Source organism: Larus michahellis, chromosome 2, assembly GCF_964199755.1.
Source record: "Larus michahellis chromosome 2, bLarMic1.1, whole genome shotgun sequence".
In the NCBI taxonomy this organism is placed as follows: Eukaryota; Metazoa; Chordata; class Aves; order Charadriiformes; family Laridae; genus Larus; species Larus michahellis.
This window is the reverse complement of record NC_133897.1, coordinates 54,299,941-54,326,381: the sequence shown is the minus strand read 5'-3', so window position 1 is coordinate 54,326,381 and position 26,441 is coordinate 54,299,941. Positions and strand designations below refer to the sequence as shown.

Here is a 26,441-nt window from a genome sequence, read left to right as displayed (position 1 = left end):
TTTCTTGTTGTAAGCTGATTTTTTTTTTTAATGCTGTTACATAAAGGCAGATGGAAGTCCTCCAAGCATACAAAACTCAGTAACAATTACCTCTCCCAACACAAACCAGAACACGGAGCATGTTTTTCAGCCAGTCCATGCTCATCAGGTGAATAGGTTGTTGGATGGAACAGTACAGTTATGTGGTCGAAGCACAACTGTCATCTTTCATCCTCTGTTCACAGTGAGCAACAAATTTTTGGTAGATACTGAATGACATCGTATAGTTCAACGTTACTGCATTCTGAGTCCTGCATTAGTAAGGGTACTACTGAATGTTGATTTTGATTGTGTTCTTGGCTGAATGTCCAGTAATGCTTCTTTAATGAAAACAGCTGTTAGATGTGTCCTTAGCAATGTGTTTCCCAATGCCATTCATGTGATTTGCATACCACTTGCACTGAACCTCATCCTGGAAGGATGGCCAAGACAGTTTGACGGTTTAAACAACACAGTTGCTCCCATAAAGAGGTTATACTGCCAAAGTCCCCTGAACTTCTTAAGTCCAGATTTTATTAATTCAGGCGTGTTCAAAATACTTGAACGTGCTACAAGCTTTAACAGAAGCCACACAATTGGTGCAAATTATCTCTGCATAGCTCTCAATGCAAACAGTGGCAACTTATTATAGGGCAAGCTATGGAATTTATGAACTGGAATTTTTGTTAAGAAACATTTCAGTAAAACAACAACAGAACAAGAGTCTGGTACGTTTCTGTGTACTCCCATTGAAAATAATGTTTTGGTGATCTTCAGTGACCTTGGACTGTGTGTTCAGTTGGTATGGTTTTTCATTAATTTATTATTCTAATGGAATGTAATACAGAAATGTTTTCCGTCATTTCATTGAATTTGGTTATGTCAAATCAGGCCCAAACCAATGGAATTTTGTGACTGCACAATTGTAGCCACACTACTAGACTTAAGTGCTATGTTCTGAAATCTATAACTGATTAATTAGAGACCATACATTTTGATAGTGAATACCTGAACTAAGCCTGGACTGTTTTCTACTGCGAATTGTAACCATGTTCATTATCAGACAGTCATTTAGAAAAACAAAATCCTTCTTTTCTTTCTTGTTTCTTTCTCGTTTCTTTCTCTTTTTTTTTTTTCCTTTCTCATTTCTTTCTCCTTACACTCTGCAATGGAAATATGCTTGCATTCCTGGAATGTGTCTATTTAAATGACGGATTCTAATCCAGACCCAGTGTGTGAATGAATGTTCCTTGGGCCTCATCATACACTCAAATATGTATTGTTTTCTTCTGTAGATTTTATTGTTTTATCTTCTTTCTAGAAAGCAGCAATAGCACTAACTGTCTACAAAGCTTGCATGCAGTGTTTACTTCAACAGGCAAGCTACTTTGATGGGCAGATGCTAATAAAATTGAATAAATGTAGCTAGCAGATTCAGTAGAAGTCATTGATTAACTCTGTTTTAGAGAGAGTAAACTCTAATGGCTTAGATTGCATTTTCAGTATACGCTTCCCTAAAAAATATGGACAGTGGAGAAGACCCAACTGAATATGGTTTTGCATGTAGTTTTGGAATCTCTATGAAATAATTTTGCTGTTTAGGTTATCTCCATTTTATAACGGTATACACATGGATGACAAAACTCACTATTTAGAGAGCTTCCTGCTCACATTTTGACTCTGTTGCTGCCAAAGACTGCTCAGGAAGCTTTTCCTTCTTTCTGTAGACTCTTATAAAAGTTAATTTCAGAGGAAAATGGAAACTTTATGCATAGTTTAGATTGTGATTGAGTGGAAGAGAAAGAGGAAACCCAAATAGTCTTTCCCTCAAAGTGTCTTTTCAATTTTTAGATGTATACTACTTTTGTTTTCCTGTTTTTGAACTTTTAGAGCCATATTAAAACATGTAGAAACCATGGTGATAGGAACCTGTAGGAAAACTGTCAGTACTTAATTTTTCTTCAATATGTATTATATGTTTATGTTTCCTTTGGGTGTGGGTGTCTTTTTCCAACTTAAGAACCAAATGTGTTACAAAAACAGATGTAGTGAAAATAAACAAGAGAGGTCTCATTTCCTTTGGTGAACAAAGTTCACAATTAGCTTGAGTGTAATTTTATGCGTGTTGTGCCCTATCAAACAGTTTTGCTGACCAAAGCTTGCTTGCTTGGATTTATCACAACTGATAAAAGATCTGTGATGTCAGACAAGAATTTAGTGACACAGAAAAGGGGGAAAGAGCGGGTCAAATGTAATAACATATTCTAGATGTTATTCCTGCCAACAATTAATGGGGAAATTCATTTTATGAAGCACTGTTTACAGACTGACATCTGGAGAACTTCTCAACTTGGATCATTTCCAGTGTGTAGATTTATGTACTACTATTCCTGCCTCTCTTTTCCCCCTTTTTCCTTAAATATTTCACTTTTCTGATTTGTACTATTCACTTAATTATCAATGAATGTGAATTACTGCACTGCTGTGACTTCTTTTAGGATTCCAGGTGCATAAAATTTTTAAATGCTTGCTAAAATGGGGATTCAGTGGATACTTTTTGAAATTTATACAGGGATACACAAGAATTCAAAGAGGTTTTTTTACTTTAAGTAAAAATTCTGTTGTCTCTGCCTAGAGAAGTCAGAGTAGATCCCCTCAGCAGAACCCCTGCAGTATGAAATTAAAAAGTTGAGAGTCCTAGCAGGAAAGGTTCTTTTTTTCAGATGGCTGGCCTTCTGAGTTGTAAAATGTTTTTAAATCACAAAATCCTGGTTGTCTATGGTTTAAATATTATATTTGGTGGTGTCTATTTGTGCCGTATCGAGTTTCTTTTTTAGTCTGGTGAAAGTTTATAATTTACTTTTAATGTTTCAGTTCCTTCAGTGTAACAGTTGTCTTAGTGCGGTCTCCACTCCTTTTTGCCTGTGGAATCACAGCATGTAGTTGAGGGTATCTGTCATTGTCTTAAGGATGGGTACCTGTGCCTATTGGAGCAAGAAAATGGGATTTGCCATTAGTTCCATTGTAAGAAGCAGATACCACTTACGTTGATGCTGGCTGATGTGTAGATGAGGGTCCAGTCATTCTGCCTAGCCCTAGGCATCCGAACAAGCTAAGGGACATAGTTCAGCAAATTCTACTAGTTCCTTCAGTTAGAAGGTAATACTGATATTAAAAGAGTAAGATAGAAATGCGGGGGCACAAAGACCTTGATCATGTAAGCCTCATCACCTCAAAAGAGTAAAAAATATCACTATTACATTGCTTTCGTGTCTGGTCATTCATTTAAATGATTATTAGTGCAAAAGTCCTGGTGAAATCGTGCCTCACTGAGAACAGTGTTCTCAGCACATGGAATGTCTTTATAAAACAATAGTATTTAAAAAACAATTCATAGGGAACAGTTATTAGTAGCATTGCAGAAGTAAGAAATAATTACTCCTCTTAATATTGATGCTGATACTATTGCTCTGTGTATTCTGTCTACGCTTTCTTTGTATGTAAAATAGTTTATCACTGGTAACATTTCAGTCCTCACTATTCTCTGTCAAGAAAATAAAGTTATGGAAGAAGTGAATTTTGCTTTTAGTTTTAATAACTTCTGATAGTATCATATGACAAGTAAATCTTAACAAATCTCTTGCATCAAAATCGAGAGCAGGAAATCTTGTTTCCTTTCAGCAAGTAGTGTGTTGTACCTAAGGGCAAATAGATCTTTTCCGACTCTTACTCAGTTACTGTCAGCATTGATGACGAATGAAATATTTTGGAATCAAAAGCCATCAATTCTCAAGGCTCTGTAAGTTACTGAATTTCAGGTTTTAGGTTGTAAAAGTTCTTTTATTTCCATGTAGAAATGCAATAGATGCAAATCAACAAGGTGAGTTTTCGCTCATGCTGTTAGAAAATGTTTATACAACCTTTTAAAATGTGTTATGCCATTCTTAATGGTTCTTTCGTGCAAGAAACCTTAGTTTTGTGTTCTGTATTTACAGATTACTGTTTAATAGGGTAGATTTTATCTGAAGAATATGAGTGAAAATATCTAAATTGACTTTTAAAGCAGTGGTTTCCATTTCATCAAATCTCATAGTTTACATTTTAGTCCCAATTTGCAAATGGGAACAGAAGTATTAGTTTACTGATATTTATTTTCATTTAGGGTGTAGGTACATTTATATTTAATGCAATGTCAGACATTGTCCCAGTGTTACAGTATTTTAAGATGACGACATCTTTCTAATTTCCCATTTTCTCCTTCAGTTTCATAGCAGGTACCCTAAATATCTGAGTTGTCACGGGTCATAAGTTTGCACATTGCTGACACATTCACTCCAAACCTTCCTTTTGAACTGAAAAAATTTGCTCGGTCTAAATCAAACAGTAAACCCCATGCTGTATCTTTTACTTTCTGGCAGGGTGTATCTATCTGGAGTATAGCAGCTTGTGTCTTTCTTCAGGAACAAAGGATGCTATATCAGTTCTTCATCTGGTAGGAGTGAGTGTTTTCACAGGGTTCACTGGAGCTGCCATGCTTTACCCTAGCTGGACGGTGTGGTACATTTCTGCAGGACATCGTGCATTGCTTTGCCAGTGCTTGGGAAACTGAAGCTCTTCTACTTGGGGATGCAACCTTATTTTTAACAACTGTTTTACTCATTTAGTTTATGAGGAGGGAATAGCCTGTGTTGCTGCAAATTGGATACACCGCTTACGGGGCCTGGAGTAGAACATTTCTTTTCAAAATAGAACAACTCTCACATAAAGGTGAAAAGTCTGTGCGCACCATTGGGAGTTGATGTGCTGTTTATAAACACGTGCTTTCAGAACACAATAGATAAGTACATGGATTTGTTTGCTTGCTAGTGGTGATCCTGGGAGGGCTGTGAGAAAGAGGTCCAGCTCAGCTGCGTACTATATTGTTGGCAGTGCACTTACTGTAGGGCCATGTTTTTGCTGTGGAATAGCGACACATCCTCCAATGTCCCGATCACAGCTGTTTTGAAATAAATTTACATCAACCTATTCCACTGCAAGCTACTGCAGCTGTCTTCAGATGATACTACTACTAGATTATCCCACTCTTCATATTTTAAACGTAGGCATTTAAACACGTTTGAAGAGAAAGCTCTAAGTCATTGTGTTCTCTAATGAACTACTCAGAAAGCAATATTGCAAAATACAAAGAATCTATTATGCCGTGCATCCTAAAATCACTTGAGGTAAGGCATTGCCAGTGCAGTGTGTTATTGGACAGTGAAAGTGTCCCTGTGTTTCCATATCTCTAGCACTAAGTAATAAAAATAATGTATTTAATAGCCCATCCAAAAAATATCATCATATCATTCTCTGTGGCAAGCTAACAATCTTCATAAGGTTTGTTGACTTTGTAAGGTTAATTTCACTCACGCTTAGTTACTTTTATTACAAAGCTAGCTCCCAGTAATGTGATCTTTAACACAAATCACATTATTTCTATCTTTTATGTGGAACCAGCTTTACATATTCTGTGGTCTTAATACATTCAAACTCTTTTCAAACCAGCATAAGTGGTAGAGAGAAGTCATTAAGGCATAATCAGCCTTCTAAACAATGGTAATAGTTTTCTTTAACAAACGTTTCTGTGATGTGAAAGTAAAGACTATTTCAGTTTTATATGTTCCTGTCAGCTAATTTATTACCTCTTTTCCGTAATTATCCACTGGTGCATTTGTTTTGTTACATAAACACCACATTAAGGTTCTTTCATTTTGAACTAGGTGGCTGTACTACAATCCCGGAGTCAGATTTAGAGGAAAGAACGGTTATACCTGGCTCCACTGCAACATTTCCCAATCACGGGCAGATTGCAAAGCAGAAATCCGAGCCTGGTAAGAAAAGGAAAATTATGTTCTTTTACTTAGAGGTGTACAGCTCGTCTTTTCAGAATGCTTGCGGACACATGAAACAAATGACATATTTCAGGCTTTGTTAGCATAATTTTCAAATGTTCTTTTGATAATAGTACAACGTGTAGGATTCTGAGTTTATTCAGCTTATTCTATCGAGAATAGTTAAACTGTAGAGATCATTACTGGAATTAAGTAACTTCACAGTTGAAAGATTTCGTACTACATAATAGTTGAATGAGATTCTCACAGGTTTTATTCACAGCCTCTTCCATAGAGGCAAAATGAAGCTGAGGACATTTTGGTGTAATAAAGGGCTTTTTTTCTGCAGTATGGTGGTTAGACTTTGTGCCAGCTGATTAAAATATGATCATTACTTATCTTCTGGGGGGAGACTTCCTAGAATTTCAGAAAAATATTATTGGATATAATAAAATGAAATTATACTGGCTGTAAAATATGCTGCATACAGTGATGACACATTTTCTGGAAAGACTTCATGCTGCCGGGAACTGTGATATAGTGTTAATATATTTTAAAAGCAGCACTGTGAAGTAGTGCATTGCAGTTTAATAAAGTGCCTGGTAAGCTCACGGGCTTTGACTACAGCTATTTCCCATTTTATTTACTAAGTTGTACTTTCACTCCTCTTTCCCCACTCATTGTCTGATTATTTTTTTTTCCTGTAAGACTTATTTTTAAATGTGTTTGAATGTTGTTTGTAAATCCAGATGTGTTTATTACAGATGGGTGTTGAAGTTAAGAGCGGCTTAGAGGTTGCAACTAACAATAGTCAGAAATATACAGAAAGTCCTTATACATCTGAAAAAAAAACAGTTAATTGTGTGTTTAAAATGCATTCAGCTGCTTCTTTGCCCATGTAACTGTTGCCCAGACTGGCAGGGAGTTGGCATATATATCGTTAATTGCAATAGCAGAGTTTACATTAGCAAATTTTTAATAATGGGCAGGGAAGAAGAATGCAGAATGCATTCTAATGCAGATTAATTCTAATTCTAATGCAGAAATGTGTAACAATGCTACAGTGTAACTTGAAACTCCAAAATGAGTATCTGCTCATAAAACCAACCTGAAAAATCCACTGAAGGCCTAGAGCTCTGACTTTTTCTAGAGTGCTAATTACTCGCAGTCCTCATGGACTTCAGGTGATAAGAAGGGAAGCTGTCAAAGTTGACGTATGTTTGGTTTACCTTCATCATCTGTCTATATTAAGTACCCTCCTGGTAATGGAAAAGTATGTTGTCTCCCTGATGTAGGATACAATCCTGATAAAATTCCAACTTCCAGCAGCTAGACCAATAAATCAAGAACATACGGCAGGCAATCCCTCTTCTTTGTCTGATGCTCCATTCTTCTGATCAAGCATGTATTTGTTCTTCAGTAGATAGTGTTCTGCTGTGTTTAAATAACCTCATTGCTGAAAAGACTAGTACAAGAGGAGAAGTGTAGAAGTGTATTCATGAGATCCAGAAACAGCAGCACGGGGATCTGCATGTCCTACTGTAAGTCTTAGTCCATGAGAAAAATTGAGACTTATATCACATAGCTGGCTGTTGTTGCTTTGTAACTATAAAAGATAGAATGTAAACTTTGAAAGCTTTAAAAAAGTCTTTAGGTTTACAGCCATGTGTTATACCAGTGAATATAATTCATTAACCATAAGAATTGATTGCCATCTGCCAGTTAGTGCTGCAATATAGACAGTGCCTAGAATATCTGCCCCTCAGCTGTCTGGAAATTCTGATTGCTACAAGTGTAAGAGCCAAGGGAGCTACTTAAACCATAAGGTAACACTAGGCATGAAATCACAGCATCGCAATGTTTTTCTGTACATGATATTTTTGGCCTGAGTTCTTGCTTAGGCACCAGAGGCTGCAGCAAGACCACGGTGATTACAATGAGCCCTCAAAGAATATTTGTTATTTCTTATGTATCTTTTTTTTATGAGTTTGCGTTTACTTTAACTACATCCAGTCAATAAGAGAAAAAAAGAGAGTAAAAATTCTTTCTTCATTTTCTGAGGGAGTTCAAGACAGATTTTGTTTAGAAGTGGAGAGGTTTTGTTTTCATCTTGCAGATGGCATTAGTTGTTCATATCTCTAGCTATAGAGGTAGTTTAATCATAATGCAAGATTATACTGGCTTTAGAGAGGTTTCTGCATTTAGCTGTATTTTTCATTGGGCTATATTAGCTGAACTGATATGCCACGTCTAAGCTTTGTATTGTTCTTTATCAAAAAATCCCTACAGTTTAATGTGAGAGGTTTGCATAGATAAAAATAGATAGAGGCCACAACACCAAATAGCTCAAAACTGAAGAGAAAAACCAGGATGTCTTCAGCTGTAGTTCAGAATGAACATGGATTGGCCCAGTGGCTGATATCACTGTGTAGGAAACCTGAAGAGAAACATCTCTAGTAAGAGATCACATTCACAGAGGAAGACGGAAATCAAAGGAATAAAATGAACTGGTCAAGTTAGAATATTCCAAAGGACTCTGTAGGTCACGGGAGAACTTCAGTTGGATGCGATGGACTACCATCCTTTGAAACGGAGTAAGAAATGTAGTTGTGTACTTGCTCCATCTGGTGCCAGACCAAATCTTATCAACAGGATTTTGTGCAGGTTGAGTTCTATTAATAGTTATACACAATGTAATGCAAAATATCAGAACAAAGGGCAAACTCTGATTTCTCCACTGATACAGTGTGCTGGATTAGGACAAAAGTCAAGCAGTTCTCAAAAGTACAATTGTAGAGGTAGAAAAACAAAGAAGGACAAAGCACCTTATCTACTGAAGTGTAAGACCTGAACTACAAAGGTCTCAGCAGGAGGCAGTGGGAGTTCCTTGCTGAGAAAGGAAGAAACAAGTCCTCTCAGAGGTGTGCTGAACACCCTTGCTTATAGCTAAATTTGCTTGTGTGTATAAATCTGCTGAAGAGAAGTGCTACTGAGAAGGTTGGAACATGGAGAAATGATGATGAAAGGAGGAAGCCTCGAGACCAAGAGGAGACCTGAATTCTGTGCCAGACTCTCTGAGCTCCCTGTCAGTATGGCTACATTTATTACTGCTGCGATTGCTGCCTTGCATAGATGATGTGCAGTTAGTCTTGAGCTAACTCCAGTATTGCTAGCAATCGACCTGTGATGATAGGCCATTGAACCCTGGCTGTAAAATTTACCAAAACTGAAAATAAACACTCAACAGTTAATTTACATGAAACTCTTGCTGCTAATAAATATCTGACCTTGCTAATCTCTTGCTAATGAGATGTAGTATGTAGTGTATGGAGATGACTGCCAGTCACTGCATTGTATGGTAGTATGCTCTTTGGTCATGCTGAGAATTTTTAAAAACCTTTTGAATTTCATGAGTAGACATAGAAAAGAGGTCACTGCCTTTAAGTGTGTTTTATGAACTCTCAAAGAGCTGTGAGGGAAATGAGGGACTAAGACCTGGAAGACTGTGCTGTGCTCTGAGAAAGTATGCTGTAGGGTAGCATCCTGCAATAGACTTGCAAGTTACCTCATCCAAAATATTATATTGAGACTTTCCAGGCAGCTGCTAAGCATGTCAATGAGGCTTTTGGCTTTATTTGGAATAGTTACTTAAGACAACAGAAAATGACATCAAGTAGTCATGCTGCAAGTCTGTGCAAGAAGAGAATGAATGATTCTGGCCCAATCACAGAGTCTCTTTGGAAGGGGAATTGATGGTTGTATGATCTTTTATTTTTATTGCTAAAATAGTTCACACTGATATTTTTTTTCTTATTTATTTTTTCTAATCCAAGTATGTTGTGATTCCATAGTAAAGAACGGGATCAGATTCATGATATTTAGAAGTTAATGATATTAATGCAGTTGTAGGAGTAGCTTCTTGCCAATGGCTTTTGCTTTGAGTGGGTACAAAAGTATTTCCTTGAACATCCTCTACGCAGTGAATGGAAAATAATTCTTCCTGCTTACCCCCTCAAGGCACTGAGTCTGCTTGCGTTGCATTTGGAGGAGTAATGTTAGCATGATAAATCTATTCCTGCTAACTTTGATCTTGGTGTTTTGGTTAGAGTGAGGACAGAGCAGTGTAGATTTCATCGTGGGCTGCACAAGCCTGGTAGGGAGTTTGAATATAATTTGTAGTCCACTTTAAAGTCTCTGTTGTTACATCATTACTTTTTCTATGAGCTCACAGCTACGATACCAATGCAGATATGCTGACTTCTGCCACAATCACCAAGAACAAATGCAGTGATGGTAGACTCTTTCACGTAGGTCCTGTGGAGTTCCTTTCTCTTTGTTATGCTGTTACTGCTGTCTTCCATTTTCTTCTTTACAAGTTATGAATTTCTTACTAGAGTTGCAATCGGCTTGAGTGGTTTGATTTCAAGGAGAAGTTTTCCTGTGTTCTAGAAGTTAACAACAGAGATTTGCAGAACTCCACTTTCTCAAGTTTTCCTTTGTACTTAAATCTTTCTGATTAAATGAATTGAAAACGTGGCTATAGCAAATAAGTATAAGGAAGTTCTTGTACATGCTGGCTTTTTAGAGACATGTCTAAGGGATATGGTAAACAACCTTAAAACAACTTTTCTCTGAACAATTAAACCATGCTGGTAATGAGCTTTAGGATGAAACAATGACGTGTGCATTTATCAGGATATAGCCCTTAAAGTAAGCATTCTGTATTTCTCATATGCTACTGCTGCATGCTACTTACTATGAAAGAGAATTTCGTGAGATGTATTTTTCTAAACAATATTCCTACTGAATATTTTAGACAGAAAGGATCTAGTCGCTCTTTTATGAGTAAAGAGTTTTATGCTGGTAAATCATGAGTAACTCCACTAAGCTGATGGAAAACTAGATGAAAAGTAGTTAGCATGAATTAAAGAATGATTGGGCTGCAAAATATATCTTTGCTTTTTTTGGTGGGTGGTTTTTTGGTTTGGTTTAATTTTTTTTTTGTGGAACAATGGTGCAGATTACTTTGTAGTTTTCTTAGTTGTTCAGGATTTTACAACACTGTGAGTCAGATTTGTCAAGTGTCATGTTGTGCAGCTGTTGGAATTTTCACAACTTGTAAGACTTGATTTTCCTGGCAGAATTTTTTACCAAAGATCCTGTAAATCTATCCTGCAAATGGTCTATCTAAACAAAAAAAGTCTCAAATATTTAAGGGAAATGCTGCCTGACTTTGCCATGATAGTTCAGGATAATCATTGTGTCTTCCTGAGAGAGCAACAGAGAGCATGGCCCAGTATTTACATTTATTGTTTAAATACTAATATTTCTGAGAAGCTATTCATGAGAACAAATGAGACCAAAGGTTTGGCATTTGTACTCGCTACTGTGCTGCCACTGTTTTTAGTTAAATTCTTTGTATTTTGCTGTTATGCAAATATTTAGATGACTTAAAGATTGAATTTCAAAGTTCTCATCTTGTATGATTATATTTAGTAAAGTAAATAAACTTTCATAGTTTAATACTCATAGCATCTAAGACCAAAAACTGTCTCAGCCTTTATATTTATGTATTGGAATAGATTTTTTTAATTGTCTTTAATTTGAAGCATCTGGCTTATTACTTTTGATTAAATACACAGGCAGCTATACATAAATGACTGTGAGGTTGAGCTGTAAACTCCAGTAAAACAAAACATTCTGAGCCAAGTTTTCAAAACACCCTCCAAAGTTGCACCCAGACATTGCACAGCTGTGCATCTTTTCCTACAAGCCTTATTTAGTGTATTTTATTTATTTTATTTGTTACTTTATGTGCAGCATTGCATGACAATATTCATGTAGATGTTGTGGGTACCATTTCAACTTTACCCTTCTCATCAAATATTGTTGTCCTTATTATGCCTAGACAATTTTAGGAACTATCACATGATTCCAGCCCACAAAAGATGTCTAGTTACACAACCTTGTGTAAACAATTCTTGTTAGTAAACAAGATTGCAAGCATTTTTCTTTAAAGGGTCTGGTTACACATTTAAATTCAGTTATTTGTTTAATTTTTCTTGTGAATCATGATTTACATGAACACACAACTGTGTGAAACTGTAGCTCATCACAAAGTGATGTAATCTAAGATGAAATTTTGTGATAGAGTTTGATTTTAGAAAGGATTATTCTTAAACACTTGGCTTTATACAAACAGTTAGATGGTAAAGAGGTTTTGGATATAAATTGTTGCCAGCTATCCACCAAGTCTTTTTATTTTTGTGCTGTACTGTTTTTAATATTATCTTTTACCTACGCAAATAAGCAGAGACATATCCTTGACTTTGTTTTGAAGGGTGTTTAAATATGTTGTAAAAACTCCAAAACAGGTCTATGAAGGATTTCTATTTGCTCTAGATCAGGCATGTATTATTTACATATTGGACTAACAACGGCACTAAATTTTCAGCGTACACAAGGAAGATACAGGTGGCCTTACTACTGTTATTGTAATTATCATTGTTTGCTATGCTGGTAATCATTTAGATACTGATATTCTTGCCAATTACAGCAAAAGTATTTTCAATGTATTTAGCCAAGCAATTAAGTTTTTCAGGTTAGACAGTATAATGGGACAGAAATCAATCCTAATACTAACTCTATTGTACACAAGATTAAATAAAAGGGAAATGTATAAATTAAGCTAAGTATCATTTTGGAAAAAGGTACATGCTGTCTGGAATAGGATTTCATGCCCATAATGAGCTTTCAAAACAATTAGTTGAATGAATCAGTATTGTTGGCAACGCAGACTTTTCAGCTTTCTGTGGCCACAGTTTTCAACCTGAACTTCTGTCTAAAGTTCGGTTACTACTCTCATGACAAAAGTAAGAACAGTAGGTCTGACTTCAGATTTATGTTTTGAAAATCAATGGATTTTCAAGTGTCCAGTTAACAGGGCTCATTGGAGGGGGTAAATGTGCCTCTGACAGTTTGAGTTCCGTTTCAAGCACTTTGAAAAGTGAATTGCAACACCATATTTTGTCCTTGAGCTAATGAATAGACTTGAATTAGAAACAAATCTGGCAAAAATGCTGAAACCTGTGATGGCCCCAGGTAAGTGAAAGCTCCTTCAAGACCTAACCTTATTAGTAGTTCACTTACGTATTTCCCACTGATGTAGTACTGTGAGACTAGATCCTTGTTTCTTTCTGTATGGACGTTGCTATATAATAGGAAAGATACCAGGAGCCTGCAGCTGGGCCTGCCTAATACTTTAAAATTGCTAAGCTAATTGTTTCCACAAGAAAAGGTGCAAAGAAAATCACTGGGCTACAAAAAACCTATTTTTCTGGAGAGAGCTGAAGAGATTTATGGAGGTTTTCTTTTCCACAGACTCTGTTTTTCTAAAGAGCAGTACAGCTTAAGAGATTAATGTGAGAATTCCTTCATTAAGTCAATACCAAATGAAGTGCAGTTTCTCTTTTAGCAGGAGCTTGTATATACATCTCCTGTGAAAAGTAATATAATAGCAAGTCTTATTTATGTTCTAATATTTGCAGATTCAAGTATGTTATAATGTATATTATCCACTGCAGTGGGTAAAGAGATCAGCCTCTGTGTGTTTGCCCTGTAGCAGTGGTTGTGGTAGTGTTTTACAGAATGTTTCCTTTCAAAGGTTAAAAAAGTCTCTGGCTAATTCCAGTTTGTTTCATGACTGTCAATGAAACAAAGAACTGAGGGGTACCTTATGCTCTGCTTTGTGGGTTGTCTCAGAAATTGCTCTGGGATCACAGAAAAAAGGTATGAAATGAAAAAGTCATAGTACAGAGAGCCTGAACCTTTTCCTTCAAATTTAGTGGCTTTAATGGAAAAAATTGTTTGTTTAAAGCAGTTTTATGATTTGAGAATTCAAAGGCACTTTTAAAATTATTAGCAAAAAGTTGCTATTTTTACAGTTAAGGGAGCAGTAGAGTGGTACAAGGCATAACAACATACTCATGACCATATACAAAGCTTTTTGGAATCTATGAATAAGACTTTCCTTATTTTTATCAAGTCCTGAACATGAGACCTGATGATGGATAATAGGAGATAAGGAACACGCAAAAAATAGGTTGAGAAGAAAGGGCATGCTAAATATGGAACAAAATCAAAGCTAAAAACATTGTTACTAATTCTGAATAGGTCTTGTATGGAAGAAAGGGGAACGATAGCACAGTGGAAGGAAAAAAAAAAAAAAAACAAAACCCCAAAACAACAAAAAAAAGTTTAAAAGCTTTTTATGTGACTAAATGTTGTTTTTCATATTTTCTTGGCAGTTATCTTGCATAACTATGAGCTTAAGAGAAGTAGATGATTGTCTGTCACTAGGATTCATTCATTTGCTTGTCCTCTGCCAGTAAAGATGGACAGAAACAAGTCTGACTTTTCTGTTACTTGCTGCTGCTTACTTTTGGTGTGTGAGGGTGAACGCGCTGTTTTCCTTGCTAGTGTTTGTGAGATTTCTTGTGTTGTTTTTGTTTCCTCACACCAGTTATTTTCTACATCATATCAAGTGTTGCCATCTAAAGTGCACATTGCAAATATGCCCAGCGCTTTGTTTCTGGTAGATATGAACTGCTGGGTATTGTTTTCTGTGTTGAAATCTTTTCACTGAATACTCAGTAAAACTTGTTTCTCAAGACATCTGTTTTCCCACCTAATGCTTTACTGTCTCTCCAGTTTTTCAACACAGACTTTTGTACCTAGTTTTTTTGTTTAACTGGAAAATCATAATTTTGTTCAGAACATGGATAGCTTTGAATTTCATATGTTATTTGGATTAGTGTATTATTCCTGGCTTCACTTCTTTTGCCAGGTCTTTGTTGGCTAATGAGATAGTACACATATCTGAGCTACTTTCTTGACATTATAGAAGAGCATCTGCAAAATTTACCTTCTACTAATGATTCTTTATATGCATTTGTTTTAGAAGTTGATGGCTCCTATATGTTCTTAGCAGGCTTTGAGAAATAGAAAAAAATCATGCTGTTCTGGTTTCTAATGAGGTATTATTTAAAAAAAAAAAGAAAGAATAAAAGGACAGATAAACTCATCAAAATATTATTTGAATGCCCAATCAGCATTCCTGGCCAAGAAGGATTTAGTTGCTGCCAGGTGTATTATTGAATCCTGGTCAGTTACTCATCGCGCTGGAAAACAAGGTTGGCAAGCTCAGGAGAATACAGACTCTTTTTGACTTCTACCATCTAACTTCATATAAAAGAGGTAATTAAAAGTAAGGTGTTCAATAGCACAAAACAAATCCAAGCACTCCACTTTAAGACCTCCTATACTGCTGAAAACCAATACTGGAAGTTTAGGAAATCCCAAAAACTCATTGAGTGCTCCAAGGAGGAGTATTTCCAACGTAGAAACTCAGGGTTGGAGTTGTGTGGCTTATATATAAAAGTCAGACTACACATAATAAAGGTTACTTCTCTTCTCAAACTCTTTTGCGAACTTTCTCAGAATCTTAAAGTTAATACTAATGTAATTGTTTGATATATCAGATGAGTATTAGTTAAAACCAGGATGAGCCTGTAAAATGGTTTTCCAGGTCTTTTTTTCCAGGTTACACAAAATGCCAAGACTCACTTTATAGCTTGTCAACGTTGGCCACCAAAGGGAGATTAGCTCTGGGTCTTTAGGAACTGTTTGCTGGAAAAAAATGACACTGTGGAGGTGTTAGAGGTTATTTTCCAAAATATCTTCTTTTAGAAGTAATTTTAGTGTCTTGTGCCCCTTTCTCCCTTTCCAATTCCAGAAGGCAGCCATCCATATTATGAGCTAATGGCTTAAACTTTCTTCAGAAAAAGAAAAAAGGCTGTTTTTGAGATACAAGATTGCATGAAAGCACCTGAAACTGCTAGTATCAGTTCTCTCTCCCTGAGGGCTGACTCTGCAACCTCTTGAAAAATAAGGGATTTGAATGGAAACATTGATTCTTGTTTAAAGAACTGCTGACATGCCTGAAATGAGGGAGCACATTCCCACATGCTCTTTGTTGGAGAGTGTTACTGGAATTGCAAATAGGTTTTCCATGTCATTTTGTAGAAATTATCAGTGCCATTATAAGCCACTTTGGAGCATTGCTAAAGCTTTGAATTGTCAAGGAATGGACGTTGTGGGTAATATGGATGATGTATAATGCCAGAGCATATCATCCTAGTTAAATAGTATTGTGAATAGTACTGAAATGTTTCCAGAGTTGGTATCAGCATTTTTTCTCTTAACAATTAGAATGAAATATTCAAAATGTTATTACACCGTCAAGATTCTACAACTCAGAGCTTTTCTATTGATGCAATGTCATTTCCATGTTTGTATAGGTAAGCGATATTATGATAGGGTTGGTGCGTCTCAGAAGAGGCTTGAATCCCAAATCCCAATAGTCCATTGTAGCTCAAAGTTGTTCCAACTTTGTTATGCCGGAGCAATACACATTTTGGTCACACTGGTGTTTAATGGTCACTTAAAATGGACAGTAAAATTCTTATTTTACATTTGTTTGCAGTACTGTTAAGAGGTCCTCTGCAGTTTTTTTGAATGCTTGGTGACACAGTTCCCCAGTGTTAATGTATGCGTAATTCACAGAAGACAACATTCTGCTTTTAATAATAATGTCTTTTGGGGCCCCATGTCTGAGTGCTGTCACAGCTATCATAGCTGATGGCCTGTCGCAAACGCCTTGGTTCTTGACTTGGTTCTCATTGCCTGTGGCTGTGAGATGCAGCACATGTGACCAAGTTGCCCCTAATGCTCGAATGTGTTATATTTCTGACTTCAGCGGAGAATTAAAATTTAGTATTTAATGACTCAGTAAGTTTGACTATAGCTAATGCAAGTCTTCTGACATTTTCTGATCAAGGGACACATCAGTTACATAACAGAATTCAAAAAGTTAGGCTTCAAGAACTGATTCAAGTTCATCACGTTGACTGGGGGCGGTTGGATGACTTTGATAAAGAATTCTTTGGTACCTTGGAACTAAACAATATGACACTTTAGGAAGACTTCCACAACAGGGACAAGCAACAGCAGAGCAGTAGCCCTCGTTATTAAAATCAACAGTTCCAACCATGCAGTGCTTATTACTTATCGTGAGGTAAATAATAATTTTGTCAGCTTCATCAAATATTTATCAGCCATCTCTGCTAAGCACGTTCTAATTCTGAGGTATTTTGTATTGTCATACTCCACAGAGCATTCTCTCCTCTTTTTTACCTGTTACAGTAATTCCATCTTCCTGTGGCTGTGGTGCCATCCTCACCGCTACCCTCAAAACAAATGTACTATGCCACTTACTGAGGACATGTTTGCTTTTATCAGTGGCACGTTATTTACAGCCCATGTTGCCTCACGGAACAAGGTGGACCACAACAGAAACCCTGTAGTTCCTTAGCTTGCTACGTTTCCTAAATAGAGTAAAAAAAAATTGTGCCACCAGTTAGGCCAGCTTACTTTTCAGCTCAATCTATAACTCCTATCTAGTAAGACAGCAACTAAGATACTACTTAATCAAATCTGAACTCCTGCTTAATTTACTTGTCTTTCAAATTTCTCTATAAAAGTTGCCCTTGCCTTCATGTTAATAATGAATCGAATCTGTGATTTATTTTTTTTTACATATTTGGGCTCATAGATGTCATATCTGTCTTCAAGTCTACTACCCTGGGTGTTATGGACAGAGTGATGGGCTGTGTAACTCTGTGCAATACCCCGGCTATGTTTTAGCACCCTGGAGAATACTACTTTTAAAAATTAGAAGCTAAGCTTGTTTTCTGGATAGTAGCCTTAGCAAAGTGTTGTAACTTGGATTTTGATGTGATCTCTGATCACATTCAAGAAAACCTTTAATGTGAAAGTTACCAGTTAAAATACCAAAATTATATGCAGTTAGACAGAGTTAGAGCTCTCCTGCGGCTCTGCTTAGCAAGAAAATTTTCTTCTTTTGTGGCTTTATTCTGGTGTGTTTAATCTTCCAGCAAATGTTACATGTATTTTTTTTCATGAGTACTAACAACTTGTCGCTTTGGGATTGGCAACTACTATCATTGCAGGTGGGAAACAGGAAAAAGAAGCAAGGTAAGAACAGAGGATAGACCTTACCACAGTAGTAAATGAGAAAAATAAAAAATACACTAAATGTTCCACATCACATGGGTATTAATTCTCTCTCCTGTAGTCATAATCCAGCAAAGTTTTTAATTGTGAAAAGCAAGATTAAAAAGATGTGCATGCTTTCATCTGTCCTGCATTGCTAGCAGCCCTAAGCAAACAATTGCTGCAACTGTTCCTCAGTGCACGTTGCAAAATGTGCCTGAAAAGATAACTTTTGCATAGCTAGGCTGCCAGCAGTACCTAGATTAGCTAATTTAAAACTAGATTGGTTGCATCTGAATGAGCTATGGCCTAAATCAGGGCAGTTGCCATGGCTCTACCTTCTCTTCCTCCCAGCCACCAAGTGTTTCTCCATTCACTGGTGCAGGCACTACTGCTTATCTGACCACGTGGTAAGGCAGCTTTAGGGAGCTGAACTGATTGAAACCTTGGCCCAAATGTGTTTAAAGCTGCCTTTTTACCTTAGTTTTTATCCATTATAGTTAGGCCAAAAAAAGGAGAGGTTACTATTTCATGGGGTCAGTGAGTTGTAACTGGGTCTACAGGTGTAAAGCTGCTAGTTCTGTAGTGGAGGAGGTTGGTCTGTGCATCACGATGTGTGGAAGAGATCATGACTATCCATTTTGGCAGCAGGCCATAGATATGTCAAATTAAGTATGACATGAAATTGTGTCCTAGCTTTTCACTCAAATCAGCTTCCTGAATCACTCACCACGTAATTGCAGGAGCATGAGTGCAGGCTTAAGGAAGAAGAGAATGGGGAAGCCACGACTGCCCCAGCTTGCATTAGCTTACACTGCCATGTGACTCACAGCCACAGTAGCTGAAGCATATTAAGACCCTTAATAAACAGGAGCACTGAGAGAAGAACCCAGGATGCTATTAGTTTTTTTTTTTTTAAATTGTGTGCTATGCCTTATTAAGTGGAATAGTAAAGTTATTCTGAGTTCCGTTACCTAATGAACCAGTGGTGGAAAGACTAGTTTATTTTTATGCCATAGAGGGTGGTTTGTGTATGATGGGGAGCCTCTTCATTCTTGTGTTCACAATCCATTGTGCCAGAACTCATTTATGCTTTTTCCTGGCAATTTTCTCACAGCTCTAAAATTGTGGACACAGGACCTAATCCAACAAACTTCTTAAGCACATACACTGCTCTAAGTATATGTAGTCTCACTGGACTCACAGGGGAGTATAGTAGGCAAAGCGAAAACGCCCTCTGGTCTTTCTGTATCGAGTCTATGTGGTCTTTCTTAGAGCAAAATTGGTTGCAAGCCTGAAAGAAATGTCATATTAGGACAGCTGCTTCTCCTGTCCTCCTTAGCATTTTGTTGGTTTCGTCAAATGGAGAATAGGTCAAGACTCCATCATGAACATGAAGCTAAGCCAACACATAAATTACCTTAAGCAGCAGTTTTAACATTTTGGAATATTTATAGCTAACAGCTAAACTTTAGGATAATAAACTGTTCATGGGCTGTGTTAGTTCATTTTCTCTAAAATACAATTTTTATTCTGGCTGAATTCCAGACATCTGAGCATGGAGTAGAAATTAATCTGGAATGGTCTAAAATTAAATTACTATTCTTTCTTTTCTTTTCCCTTTCTTAAAAGGATTTTTCAGAGGAGCTGTCTGATATACACAATAAATGTAACTAAACTAAAAAAAAAAAAAGGGCAACACAAGAACCTCTGTTAAATTTCATTTGCTTTCTGGAGTACTGTTCTGACAATTATGCACTGACTTAAAGTAATGTGTCACATGCTGTATTTCACTGTTTCTTTTCTGGATCCTCAATATTTGATATTTATAGTCATGTAAATACATCATGACCTACATTGTGTACTTTAATGCAAAGACAAACTAGAAAACATAGACTATTTAGCTAAAATTGATTTCATTTTCCAGTAACTGCACCCCCCTCTCCTGTGGTAACCTTTTAAGATCTGTATTTCAGATCTGTTTTTTCTGTTGATCAGCTTTGTTTAGGAGTGATTCCCCTTCTGCTCCCACTTTCTCCTTTCATTCTCCAGTCCTGGAGTCCTTTTTCTTCCTGGAGAATAATGAATTCTTTTCAGTGCTCAGCTTGTAATATTTGGTAGAGATGCAGAACGTGTTAATGTTTATTGGTAGTTATGAAGGCACAGGTGATCAGGACTGCTGGATTTCCTGTCCAGATATCACAGCTGCTCTGCATATTCAGTTCTGTGACGTTCTAGTCTGAATTTCATTAAGAAGAATTAGGTAACTGTTTTGTAGGATGTTTCTGAATTTTGAAGAATAATCATAGGTAGCACTTAAAAGTTCTTGTATTGCATGTAGAGAAAGGTAGTTGAAATGAATGTAAGATTTCATTAATTTGGTCAGTGATGAGAGTACCAAACTGAATTTTGCCTTATCTGTATTTACTACCCATTTGTTTCTTCTTTCAAATTTAGGATCATTTCTACAACTGTTTAGGTCAATGACTATCAAGGTTGCCATTCCCTCCAGAACTGAGTATTGCCTATCAGTTTGTAATGCCCAAAAGAATGGTCTTCTGCCAGGTTACATCCCTGAACTTGTTCTCCAAAAGAGCAAATGAGAACTAATGTTGATACAAGCAGGAGTTTACACATGGACAGCCACAAATAAGGCAACAGAGACATCAGCTAAAACTGTTCACACACAGATTTGTGTGTGAAGCTGATTTTGTTTATCTGTTCCTAAAATCAGATTCTAGGTCATTTACAGAATCAAGGAACAGAGATGATAGTAATATCTAATACAATTGTTAATAAATAACCAAAAAGTATCCAACGGAAATGTTAAGTATGCATGCAGCTCAGTCTGGAGAACATGACAGTGTTTTCAGATTTATTTCTGCATATCAGTGGGAGTACATTTGTGGAAGAGAAGGTAACAGTGAAGTTCATATAGGAATTAAAAAATTCATATAGGATAAATTAGGTATTCTAAATAATTCTCTAATTCTCAAAAAGTCTTCCACCTAAGTAATTATTTCAAACAGAAATGATTTTTTAATTTTTTTTTTGCCGACAGTTATTTGGTCTCTGTATTATCTGTGGTTTCAGCTCTCCACAGAGTAGTCATTTTCCATGGTTTTCCCACTGAGTGCCCTGTAGTTCTGTGAGAGACAACATGGAAGTTTTTTTGTTTTGTTCCGTTGTGCTTTTTTTAAAAAAAAAAAAAACCAAAACAGCCAACCCTCAGTGATAATACTTGTAACTTCCACTGTACCAGCTTTGAGAATTACTTAGTTCTTATGTGACAAAAGCAGGTGGAGGGGGCTCCCTCCCTGCCTTCTCTTCCTTAAATCCTAAAAAGTGAAATATTCTGTTGACTCTCTGAAAGCAGGTGTTTCAAGCATGCTTGCTCACCATTAGCTGCTACCACAAAAAAATAGTAGTTGGATTTGAGTTCCTGAGATGGGTTTTTAAAGCCATTTTAGATCCCTGGACTATGATTTTGCTAGATTTTTGTATTGTTGTCCTTATTGTAGAACCATGGTGATGTGCTTCATTCTAAAATACCACAAATAAAATCTCTATTTTTACAGCAAACAAGATGGGTTTTAAAATCTGCAATATACATTAGCAACTAATGCATGTTGCCTGATTTTGTCATAACTAACAGTTTCAGGGGAGACTATTCTTGGCAGGCACTGCTTGAAGTAGAATTAACAGGCTTATGATGAGAGAGATCCCAAGAGACCTGCTGTCTTTGTATAGATGTATAAAATAACCCACAAAAGTTTCCACAGGAATCTCTGGATAGACAAGGTACATTCCCTTGGTTTGTGCATCTCCTTTCTCCCAGAAAAACGTCTGCCTGTCACTCACATCTGTTCATATCCATTTGTCCTGTGATATGACACCTCTTTCCACCTGCCATTCCAGTAGAAAGTGGAGTCAGTATTTTTGAGTTGTTCTGGCAAGAGGCAATTTGTCTCATTGAGCTGAATTTGAGAAGTTTGTAAGAATTTTACTTTATTTTCCAACACAGATTTATGGCCAAGAGAAAAGGGAATGTCTTGGTAATTGATTCACCTTTGCTGAAGGAACAGAAGAATTCTGATACTGGAACAATGATAAACTGATTTGTCAGATCTTTTGGTGATAGAAACATTGACACTGGAAAAGTAGTTGTGGGATAGGCTCAAATCTTTTCTCTTGTCCAACTTAGGTTGGGCATATTCATTTCATTTAAGGGTAGTATCAGTTCAGGTGAGATCAGAAACAGTCTGTCATGTGCAATTAGAGGAGCCTTAATATAGATCAACGTGCTGATTAACAGTGCTTTAAAATTATTCGATCATTAATTTATATAGAGATAAAATACATTGAACATTTATGAAGTCCAGTTTTCTAAAGGCTGAACAAACTGTGAATCCATTTTCAGTATGGTTAAATCTTGTCCTAGGTGATGAATACCTGACAGCAACTTCTGGTGTGTCTTAGGCCAATTAGGGATTAACGACACTGTAAGGAAATATTTTTCAAAAACTAAAGAGAAATTCAATTAAAATTATGATTTTTAAGTGAAAAAAATATGCAGAAAATGATTTTCAAGTGCCTGCTCCTCCGCTTTCCCATCCAGCAAAGTGTGTTAAGTCAGAACTACATTACAGACTTGGTATTCTGCTCTTTATTTCTTCCATGCTGTCTCAAATTATTGCCATGCTTTCAGAGGATGTGTTAAAAACCAGGTATTTAATAGAGAAGGGGAAAATGGTAACTGAGTACCTGCAGGGAGGTTTGATGGCAGTGGAAATTTAAGACCACCAACACTGGCAAAGCAATACCAAACACAAGAAGTGTAGTTCTGTTTGAGTATAACTGATTAGATTGATTCAAGAAAAAAAGGGTGTGAATAGGAAAGTATGAGCTTTTCCACCTTTGGCGGATCTGCAGAGCTCTGTAGCATGCTTAAGTGGTGCATTTGGAACCTGAAAATATGTTAAGCCAAGTACATTGCTAAGCATACAGTATAATAAAGAAAGCAGTGCTAACTCTATGTGTAAGACACTCCTACTTCTCATGCTTATGTGACTTAAAATACATGTCCCCCCACCTCTGTCCCTTTAATTCTACTGAGCTCACAGCAGTGGAATGAGGACAAGCTGCCAGTATCTTACATTTCATTCATTAAACCTTTAAACAAAAATGTCTTATTGAATTATGAACATTTTAAATCTCTTCTGGAATGAACTTCTGAGTTATTTTAGATATAATTTATTATTTGAGGGTTTGTGTCTGTGTAGCTTTGAATTACGCATCTGGATCCGTACAAGATTTACTTAGAACTACTGATATTTAATTGGAATGTTTATCCAGATATTCAGGTTATTGACTTAATCTATTAGAATTGGAAAGAAGCAGACTTGCCTTTTCCAAAGGTCAACCCTATCAGATCCCTAGCATTTTAAAAGGAGAAAAAGAGAAGACAATTTTCTACTGTCTCCAGTGAATCCAAAGGTCAGAGTTTTGTTCCACTGACCTCACTGTTCAGTACAGGGAAAGTAGATGGCATAGTATTTTTCTTAAATTATTTTGAATATTATTATTGGTTACCATATATTAACATAGTATGTGGATACACATCTAATACATTCAATATCATCAATACCTCTGATAGGCTTTCTTTTGAGTTATACACACTTTGCATCAAGCCTGGAGAGCTGTATTGTGACTGCTTACTTCAGGCCCCTAACAAAGTATTTCAATATCTGAAACCATGAGCCTTTGTTTCAAGCTTGGTCATTCATTTCACCAGTAGTCTAAGCTTCGGGATAGTTAGTGAAGAAAGCAGATTCCTCTGAAGAACTAACCAAAGAAGTAATGAAGATACCTGTATCTTTCCATGGGTTGTTCTGGGGCTTACCCTGATGCCTGCATATGGCAATTCAGTCCTCCTGCATGCCGTGCAGGGAGCCACATGGCACTGGGAGAAGCTCTAGGTTCAGGCATTCATGGCTGAACATGTCTTTGCTTTTGGACTTCTCATGCCACGCTTGCACATTGATCTAGTTCCCCCTCAAGCAGGTCTCTGATCCACTTCTCTGCGCAGCTGCAAAAATGTTTGAGCCAGTGCTGGAAAGTTAAAAGATGAGGGCTGGGGAAGGGCAGTTGCCTATTTCAGAATACATATTGCTTATGCTCTTTCACTGGCTTTGTGGAAATGTAGCATCAGCAGGTTATCTCTCTCCGCTTGGGGCTGTGGAGACTAAGCACAGATGCCAAAGAGCAGGGATAAGTAACAGGTTCAGTGCTGCTTATACAGTTTACTCAGCAGTACTTAAATGGAAGTGCATATGACAGTAGGCATAATTTGTGGTCTAAATAGTGATTGTAATGGCTATGCTAAACAGTGCAGGGCAAAAAAACCCCAACATTTGTGGAAGGAAACAGTTTATGTGGAAAGCTTGATGTTCACACTATCTATATTTCAGGGTGTTTCACTTCCGACTCTCTCTAATCTGGTCCAATGGACTCCATTAGTGGTTGAAGTACATTTTCTAGCATTGCTCCATCTAAAAGGAGTCTCATCTGTGTTCTTTGAGACTGTTCCATGATATATGAACTAAAGTACAGAAAGTGAGGATGACTTCAAAAGCTCACTTCTGTTCCAAAAGTAACTTGTAATGTAGATGCACCCATTATGTGTCACTGATAGTGGCATCAGAATTAACCAAACATGCTGTGCAATTTTTACTCATATTTGAGTAATGTGTTTCAGTAATTGGTTTCTGTTTATTAAAATATTCAAATTCTGCTCATGATATTTTAGCTTTCAATTAAGTATACTTTTTTGATAATTGCAGATGCAATTGTTTTCATGTAGAATATTTTGTCCTCCAGTTCTGTTTTTAAATGAATATTTCCTGGTTTAGATCATTAGAGTATGGATTCTATTTAAGTGTTCTCCCACATTCAAGTAAAAGTTGAAAAGTATATTTTAATCTCAAATCTCACTGTTCTTACCTACATAACCTACATTTCCCCCCTGGAGTTGCAATAGGAAATGTTACACTGTGATACTCTACTTAAAGATATTTTCTTAGTGCATCTATCAGTGCTTTGTACTGCGCCCTGTTATAGGTGGATTTTGTGTAGAAATCTAGAGCAGTATGAGTTTAAAACAATTAAACCTCCTTCTCTGGTAAGGACTGTTCTACTGTGTGAAGGCCTGGCCAAATGTGTCTTTATCAGTGGAATGAAACGTAAGCTGAATTTTTAAGTACCTGAGAGATAACTGCAACATGATCCACGATCAGCTTTTGCAAAACTAAAAATATGTCTTTTTGATGAAAACTTATTTCTGACTGTCCTCGATACTGGTTTGGTTTACCTTTTCTGACCCTCCATGACTTCTCTCTTACAAGCCTATGAAACAGACTTAGCAAAAACTGATGAACATTTTGTTGTGTTTTGTGGATGCCCCGTACTGGTTACACATTCAGATTAGGCTGAGCTTCATGCAACAGTCACATTTAGATTTGTCATTTAGTGGATACATCTCTAATATAAGCAGAATAAAAGTTAACTAGGTCTCATGCTGTGCTATCTTTTTAATGTATAGACGTGTGTATATATCCATAGATTACAAAAATCAGGAGATGATGAAATTTAAGAATTGTTCTAGTCTGGGAGTTTAACTCCAGTTAAATGCTATGAGAAATCTTGAAAGTCTCAGTATAATTTTGAAATTAGCTTCTTTTTTTTTTTTTTTGTTTTGTTGCTCAGGTGCAAAATTTTGCAATCAGTTTACACTTACCCATCAATGAAATGAACCTTTCATAATATGCTCAGGGCACTTGAGAAGCCGTGTACTGTTTAAGAAAGAGTGGGTTACTCAGTAGTTGCCAAATGTCTAGTATATTAATCAGGTGCTGCAAAATATTTTCATGTGGTTTGGATTTTTCCAGGGTTCTTATTAGAAAATACAGTTTCATTTGCATTAGATTGTTTTATAGGATTATTGTTTTTCTGACTAGCTTGAACTTTGATCTGACTTGATCCTTGTATCACTTAAATAAAAGCTTCCCCTGTCTGAGTTTTGTTTACTAGCCTTTCAGAGCCCTTATCTCCTTTCCTAGGAGGCCAAGGAGTGAGATTTGTGAGATCTCTGCCTAGCTGTGTGGATATAGATATTAGATATAACATTTAGCCATTTGCACCCTTCTACAAAGCAATCCTCAGCAGTTCAGGTAGGGAAGGAAGTGACCATACTTCTTATCTGGGGCTGTTGCATTGTGTCGGCCTTCTCCGATCTTTAATCCCTGTTGTTTGACTAACATCTACCTGGTTTTTTTCATACGTACATATGTAGAGAAGGTCAGTCTAAAAAGTGTTTACCGTAACCGTTTTTCTTCTCCTTTCTGTCTCTTTAGACTATTACCT

At 36.7% G+C, this 26,441-nt stretch overlaps 1 protein-coding gene across 4 annotated transcripts in view; it reads left to right on the top strand.

Moving 5' to 3' along the window:
* BBS9 (Bardet-Biedl syndrome 9) overlaps positions 1-26,441 on the top strand; it is a 298,867-nt gene that overhangs the window by 172,043 nt on the left and 100,383 nt on the right. For 3 of the 4 annotated variants that reach the window (XM_074575478.1, XM_074575477.1, XM_074575479.1), the window contains one exon: positions 5,778-5,888. In XM_074575478.1, the coding sequence (XP_074431579.1) occupies positions 5,778-5,888 (111 nt within the window). Of the gene's footprint in view, positions 1-5,777; positions 5,993-26,441 lie in introns of those variants that run through there. The other variant, XM_074575476.1, reaches the window with a different exon arrangement.